Source organism: Anarhichas minor, unplaced genomic scaffold (genome assembly GCF_050575085.1).
Source record: "Anarhichas minor isolate MPS153535 unplaced genomic scaffold, ASM5057508v1 ptg000066l, whole genome shotgun sequence".
Lineage (NCBI taxonomy): Eukaryota > Metazoa > Chordata > Actinopteri > Perciformes > Anarhichadidae > Anarhichas > Anarhichas minor.
The window spans coordinates 772,501-780,000 of record NW_027466512.1 but is presented as its reverse complement, the minus strand read 5'-3'; the positions used below and the strand labels follow the sequence as shown (position 1 = coordinate 780,000).

General features: G+C 38.8%; 1 protein-coding gene across 1 annotated transcript in view; it reads right to left on the bottom strand.

Moving 5' to 3' along the window:
• The window catches only part of LOC142934045 (immunoglobulin superfamily DCC subclass member 3-like), a 30,238-nt gene that overhangs the window by 16,937 nt on the left and 5,801 nt on the right, over positions 1–7,500 (bottom strand). Inside the window, exons 2-6 of the mRNA XM_076078399.1 lie at positions 6,899–7,204; positions 6,054–6,198; positions 5,825–5,955; positions 1,135–1,272; positions 830–988 (exon numbers count right to left, since the gene is read on the bottom strand). Coding sequence (XP_075934514.1) covers positions 830–988; positions 1,135–1,272; positions 5,825–5,955; positions 6,054–6,198; positions 6,899–7,204 — 879 coding nt within the window. The remainder of the gene's footprint in view (positions 1–829; positions 989–1,134; positions 1,273–5,824; positions 5,956–6,053; positions 6,199–6,898; positions 7,205–7,500) is intronic.

Here is a 7,500-nt window from a genome sequence, read left to right as displayed (position 1 = left end):
CACTCACTCACTCACACAACAGATGTTCTGAAGGCTGGTTCTGATTTCTGGAGGATCTTTAAGGTTCCTAAAGGTTCTTCATTGTTTATAAATGTTTGTTCATGTTTGTAGAGGTTCCTAAAGGACCCTGAATGTTCAGAATTGTTCCAAATAAAAAGTTTCTTTAAATGTTCTATGTTTATAAAAGGTTCTACAATGTTTCTTTAAGCTCTCACAATGTTCTCCAGAGAACTTCTGAGATGAAATACTAAAACACAGAATGTTTCTGTTTCTATTTTATGAGCCGAGAACGAAGAGACGATTCAAAATATTTTATTATTATTCTTATTATTAATGTTCTTATTATTATTAATGTTCTTATTATTATTAATGTTCTTATTATTATTAATATTGTTGTTGTTATTCTTCTTCTCTCTATCAGTAGCGTTTTCACATCATGAGGCTTCACTGAGTCTCTTTGTCTCCTGACTCCTCCTCCTCTCATCTAGTCTACTGAGGAGGTCAGAGGTCAGAGGTTGGGGGGGTGAAGAGCAGCAAACTGAGCCTAATGACACACACACACACACACTTCATGTGTGTTTACACACTCGACACGATGAGTTCAAGTTCATCAGTCATACTGAGCTGCTCACAATAAGAGCTCAGTGAGTGAGCTGATCATCATGTGATGAAGATATTTAATATTAAATATTATACAATCATGTTTCATGAAAACACAACATGTAAATTAAGTATCATGAAGTATTATTAACTATTATAAAGAATTATGAGGTATTATGAGGTATCATAAAGTATTCTGAAGTTTTCTGTAGTATTCTGAAGTAGGTACCTTGTACTACGAGGCGTCCCACGGCCGTTCTTCTGGATCTACTTCCTGGTCTGTTCGCTGAACAAACATAAACTCCAGAATGCTTCAACGTGGCGTCAGAGATCATCAGGTTACCGGTTCCCAACACCTGGATCCCCTCAACCCCGATGGAGCGTCCGTCTGTCACACACACACACACACACACACACACACACACACACACACACACACACACACACACACACAAGGCATCGTGTTACCATGGTTACCTCAATAATAACAATAACAGATCAATAACTGTTGGGTGTTTAGTGTGTTCTGGTTACCAAGGCGACTCCAGGACACGATGGGCCGGGGGTTTCCTGTGGCGATGCATTCCAAGATGGCCGTCTGGTGGACGTTGATGGTGAGGTTCTGAGGACCGGACAGGATGACGGGTTCTCGGTAGATCCTGAATCCTGCAACTGGACCGGAACCATAAAACATCGAGGTGAGAAAGGGGTTTCTGTGCCCTCAGTTTGGTCTGTTAGTTTGTCTTTGTTTGCCCTGAGTTTGGTCTTTTAAATAGTCTTTCTTTGCCCTGAGTTTGGCCTTTTAAATTGTCTTTATTTGCCCTGAGTTTGGTCTTTTAAATTGTCTTTATTTGCCCTGAGTTTGGTCTTTTAAATTGTCTTTCTTTGCCCTGAGTTTGGTCTTTTAAATTGTCTTTCTTTGCCCTGTGTTTGGTCTTTTAGTTTGTCTTTCTTTGCCCTGAGTTTGGTCTTTTAGTTTGTCTTTCTTTGTCCTGGGTTTGGTCTTTTAGTTTGTCTTTCTTTGCCCTGAGTTTGGTCTTTTAGTTTGTCTTTCTTTGTCCTGAGTTTGGTCTTTTAGTTTGTTGTTCTTTGCCCTGATTTTGGTCTTTTAGTTTGTCTTTCTTTGCCCTGAGTTTGGTCTTTTAGTTTGTCTTTCTTTGCCGTGAGTTTGGTCTGTTAGTTTAGTCTTTCTTTTCCCTGTTTGGTCTTTTAGTTTGGTCTTTTAGTTTGTCTTTCTTTACCCTCAGTTTGGACTTTTAGTTTGTCTTTCTTTGCCCTGGGTTTGGTCTTTTAGTTTGTCTTTCCTTGGCCTCAGTTTGGTATTTTAGTTTGTCTTTCCTTGGCCTCAGTCTGGTCTTTTAGTTTGTCTTTCTTTGCCCTGAGTTTGGTCTTTTAGTTTGTCTTTCTTTGTCCTGAGTTTGGTCTTTTAGTTTGTTTTTCTTTGCCCTGATTTTGGTCTTTTAGTTTGTCTTTCTTTGCCGTGAGTTTGGTCTGTTAGTTTAGTCTTTCTTTTCCCTGTTTGGTCTTTTAGTTTGGTCTTTTAGTTTGTCTTTCTTTACCCTCAGTTTGGACTTTTAGTTTGTCTTTCTTTGCCCTGGGTTTGGTCTTTTAGTTTGTCTTTCTTTGCCCTGAGTTTGGTCTTTTAGTTTGTCTTTCTTTGCCCTCAGTTTTGGTCTTTTAGTTTGTCTTTCTTTTCCCTGTTTGGTCTTTTAGTTTGTCTTTCTGTGTCCTCGGTTTTGTCTTTTAGTTTGTTTTTCTTTGCCCTCAGTTTGGTCTTTTAGTTTGTTTTTCTTTGCACTCAGTCTGGTCTTTTAGTTTGTCTTTCTTTGCCCTCAGTTTGGTCTTTTAGTTTGTCTTTCTGTGTCCTCGGTTTTGTCTTTTAGTTTGTTTTTCTTTGCACTCAGTCTGGTCTTTTAGTTTGTCTTTCTTTGCCCTGAGTTTGGTCTTTTAGTTTGTCTTTCTTTGCCGTGAGTTTGGTCTGTTAGTTTAGTCTTTCTTTTCCCTGTTTGGTCTTTTAGTTTGGTCTTTTAGTTTGTCTTTCTTTACCCTCAGTTTGGACTTTTAGTTTGTCTTTCTTTGCCCTGGGTTTGGTCTTTTAGTTTGTCTTTCCTTGGCCTCAGTTTGGTATTTTAGTTTGTCTTTCCTTGGCCTCAGTCTGGTCTTTTAGTTTGTCTTTCTTTGCCCTGAGTTTGGTCTTTTAGTTTGTCTTTCTTTGTCCTGAGTTTGGTCTTTTAGTTTGTTTTTCTTTGCCCTGATTTTGGTCTTTTAGTTTGTCTTTCTTTGCCCTGAGTTTGGTCTTTTAGTTTGTCTTTCTTTGCCGTGAGTTTGGTCTGTTAGTTTAGTCTTTCTTTTCCCTGTTTGGTCTTTTAGTTTGGTCTTTTAGTTTGTCTTTCTTTACCCTCAGTTTGGACTTTTAGTTTGTCTTTCTTTGCCCTCAGTTTGGTCTTTTAGTTTGTCTTTCTTTGCCCTCAGTTTTGGTCTTTTAGTTTAGTCTTTCTTTTCCCTGTTTGGTCTTTTAGTTTGTCTTTCTGTGTCCTCGGTTTTGTCTTTTAGTTTGTTTTTCTTTGCCCTCAGTTTGGTCTTTTAGTTTGTCTTTCTTTGCCCTCAGTTTGGTCTTTTAGTTTGTCTTTCTGTGTCCTCGGTTTTGTCTTTTAGTTTGTTTTTCTTTGCACTCAGTCTGGTCTTTTAGTTTGTCTTTCTTTGCCCTCAGTTTGGTCTTTTAGTTTGTCTTTCCTTGGCCTCAGTTTGGTCTTTTAGTTTGTCTTTCCTTGGCCTCAGTCTGGTCTTTTAGTTTGTCTTTCTTTGACCTCAGTTTGGTCTTTTAGTTTGTCTTTCCTTGGCCTCAGTTTGGTCTTTTAGTTTGTCTTTCCTTGGCCTCAGTCTGGTCTTTTAGTTTGTTTTTCTGTGCCCTCAGTCTGGTCTGTTAGTTTGTCTTTCTTTGCCCTCAGTCTGGTCTTTTAGTTTGTCTTTCTGTGCCCTCAGTCTGGTCTTTTAGTTTGTCTTTCTGTGCCCTCAGTTTGGTCTTTTAGTTTGGTCTTTTAGTTTGTTTTTCTGTGCCCTCAGTCTGGTATTTTAGTTTGTCTTTATTTGCCCTCAGTCTGGTCTTTTAGTTATTCTTTCTTTTCCCTCAGTCTGGTATTTTAGTTTGTCTTTCTTTGCCCTTAGTCTGGTCTTTTAGTTTGTCTTTCTTTGCCCTCAGTCTGGTATTTTAGTTTGTATTTCTTTGCCCTCAGTCTGGTCTTTTAGTTTGGTCTATCTTTGCCCTCAGTCTGGTATTTTAGTTTGTATTTCTTTGCCCTCAGTCTGGTCTTTTAGTTTGGTCTATCTTTGCCGTCAGTCTGGTATTTTAGTTTGTCTTTCTTTGCCCTGAGTTTGGTCTTTTAGTTTGTCTTTCTTTGTCCTGGGTTTGGTCTTTTAGTTTGTCTTTCTTTGCCCTGAGTTTGGTCTTTTAGTTTGTCTTTCTTTGTCCTGAGTTTGGTCTTTTAGTTTGTTGTTCTTTGCCCTGATTTTGGTCTTTTAGTTTGTCTTTCTTTGCCCTGAGTTTGGTCTTTTAGTTTGTCTTTCTTTGCCGTGAGTTTGGTCTGTTAGTTTAGTCTTTCTTTTCCCTGTTTGGTCTTTTAGTTTGGTCTTTTAGTTTGTCTTTCTTTACCCTCAGTTTGGACTTTTAGTTTGTCTTTCTTTGCCCTGGGTTTGGTCTTTTAGTTTGTCTTTCCTTGGCCTCAGTTTGGTATTTTAGTTTGTCTTTCCTTGGCCTCAGTCTGGTCTTTTAGTTTGTCTTTCTTTGCCCTGAGTTTGGTCTTTTAGTTTGTCTTTCTTTGTCCTGAGTTTGGTCTTTTAGTTTGTTTTTCTTTGCCCTGATTTTGGTCTTTTAGTTTGTCTTTCTTTGCCCTGAGTTTGGTCTTTTAGTTTGTCTTTCTTTGCCGTGAGTTTGGTCTGTTAGTTTAGTCTTTCTTTTCCCTGTTTGGTCTTTTAGTTTGGTCTTTTAGTTTGTCTTTCTTTACCCTCAGTTTGGACTTTTAGTTTGTCTTTCTTTGCCCTCAGTTTGGTCTTTTAGTTTGTCTTTCTTTGCCCTCAGTTTGGTCTTTTAGTTTGTCTTTCTTTGCCCTCAGTTTTGGTCTTTTAGTTTAGTCTTTCTTTTCCCTGTTTGGTCTTTTAGTTTGTCTTTCTGTGTCCTCGGTTTTGTCTTTTAGTTTGTTTTTCTTTGCCCTCAGTTTGGTCTTTTAGTTTGTTTTTCTTTGCACTCAGTCTGGTCTTTTAGTTTGTCTTTCTTTGCCCTCAGTTTGGTCTTTTAGTTTGTCTTTCTGTGTCCTCGGTTTTGTCTTTTAGTTTGTTTTTCTTTGCACTCAGTCTGGTCTTTTAGTTTGTCTTTCTTTGCCCTCAGTTTGGTCTTTTAGTTTGTCTTTCCTTGGCCTCAGTTTGGTCTTTTAGTTTGTCTTTCCTTGGCCTCAGTCTGGTCTTTTAGTTTGTCTTTCTTTGACCTCAGTTTGGTCTTTTAGTTTGTCTTTCCTTGGCCTCAGTTTGGTCTTTTAGTTTGTCTTTCCTTGGCCTCAGTCTGGTCTTTTAGTTTGTTTTTCTGTGCCCTCAGTCTGGTCTGTTAGTTTGTCTTTCTTTGCCCTCAGTCTGGTCTTTTAGTTTGTCTTTCTGTGCCCTCAGTCTGGTCTTTTAGTTTGTCTTTCTGTGCCCTCAGTTTGGTCTTTTAGTTTGGTCTTTTAGTTTGTTTTTCTGTGCCCTCAGTCTGGTATTTTAGTTTGTCTTTATTTGCCCTCAGTCTGGTCTTTTAGTTATTCTTTCTTTTCCCTCAGTCTGGTATTTTAGTTTGTCTTTCTTTGCCCTTAGTCTGGTCTTTTAGTTTGTCTTTCTTTGCCCTCAGTCTGGTATTTTAGTTTGTATTTCTTTGCCCTCAGTCTGGTCTTTTAGTTTGGTCTATCTTTGCCCTCAGTCTGGTATTTTAGTTTGTATTTCTTTGCCCTCAGTCTGGTCTTTTAGTTTGGTCTATCTTTGCCGTCAGTCTGGTATTTTAGTTTGTCTTTCTTTGCCCTCAGTCTGGTATTTTAGTTTGTCTTTCTTTGCCCTCAGTCTGGTCTTTTAGTTTGTCTTTCTTTGCCCCCAGTTTGGTATTTTAGTTTGTCTTTCTTTGCCCTCAGTCTGGTCTTTTAGTTTGTCTTTCTTTGCCCTCAGTCTGGTCTTTTAGTTTGGTCTATCTTTGCCCTCAGTCTGGTCTTACCGGTGACAGACAGCTGGGCCTCGTGGCTGTATCGAGTGTTGGCGATGTTTGAGGCGATGCAGCGAAACAAACCGCTGTCTGTTCTTCGAACGCCGGTGATCTGCAGCACTCCGTTAGGCAGCAGAGTGTACCTGAAATACACATAAAATATACATGAAGTACATTTAAAATATACATTAAGTAATGTTACTTACACCTTGCGTATATATTAATACATGTAAAAGCCTACCTGGGGTGCTCGGTGCTCAGTGGGCGTCGGTCTCTCTGCCAGGTGATGTTGGCTTCTGGGATTCCATTTACCTGACAGGTGAGTCTGGCCACGCCCCCTTCATCCACTGCCACAGACTCTGGGTGAGACATGAATTTAGGGAGGGCTGTGGGGAGTAGGGGGAGACAGACAGATGAATTATTATTATGTTAATGTTATTAGTATGTTATTAACATGTCGTTATTATGTTATTGATATGTTGTAATTATGTTATTGATATGTTAATGATATATTATTATATTATTGAAATGGCATTGATATGTTATTGACATGTTATCAATATGTTATTGCCATGTTATTATTATCTTATTATTGTTATGTTATTGACATGTCATTGACATGTTATTGACATGTCATTGACATGTCAATAACATGTCATTGATATGTTATTGACATGTCATTGATATGTCATTGATGTCATTGACATGTCATTGACATGTCATTGACATGTCATTGACATGTCATTGACATGTCATTGACATGTCATTGATATGTTATTGACATGTTATTGATATGTCATTGACATGTTATTGACATGTTATTGATGTTATTGACATGTTATTGCCATATTATTATGTTATTGACATGTTATTGTCATGTTATTATTATGTTATTGACATGCTATTGACATGTTAATGACATGTCGTTGACATGTCATTGACATGCTATTGACATGTTAATGACATATCATTGACATGTCATTGATATGTCATTGATATGTTATTGATATGTTATTGACATGTTATTGACATGTTATTGACATGTTATTGATAAGTTATTGATAAGTTATAGATCTTGTGACTCACATGCGAGCTGGACCCGGGCCTTGCGGCTGATCAACCTGCCGTAGTGGTTCTGAGCAGCACAGTCGTATTCTCCGGCGTCCGTCTCGTTACTTTCTCGTCTCTTTGAGAAGTTTTTGATGAGCAGCATTCCGTTGCCGAGCAAAGCCGCCCCAACGCCGGTCGCCACGGGGATGCCGTTTCGTCTCCAGGTGATGGAGATCGGCCCCTCCCCCTCCACCTGACAGTCCAGTGTCAGGGGGCGGTCCCTCGCCGCAATGACATCACTGGGCTCTTTGAGGAAGGCCAGCTCCGAGGCTCCACCCACACCTGAGAGGAGGAGGACAGGTGAGAAAAGCACTTCAGTGCCCTCATAGTCAGCTGTTCAATTCAATAAAACTTTATTAGTCTGACAGACAGGTGAGTTCAGGTGTTTCTGTCCTTTAGACATATAAAAGAGAAGACAACAACAATCTGATGAACTTCATTAACTTCATTAAACAGGAAGTACTCACTGACAATGATGATGATGATGATGATGATGATGGTGATGAAGCTGTTGATGATCAATAACAAAAATTCTTTATTTATTCATCGGTAAAAACGGTTCAAATGTTTAATTGTTT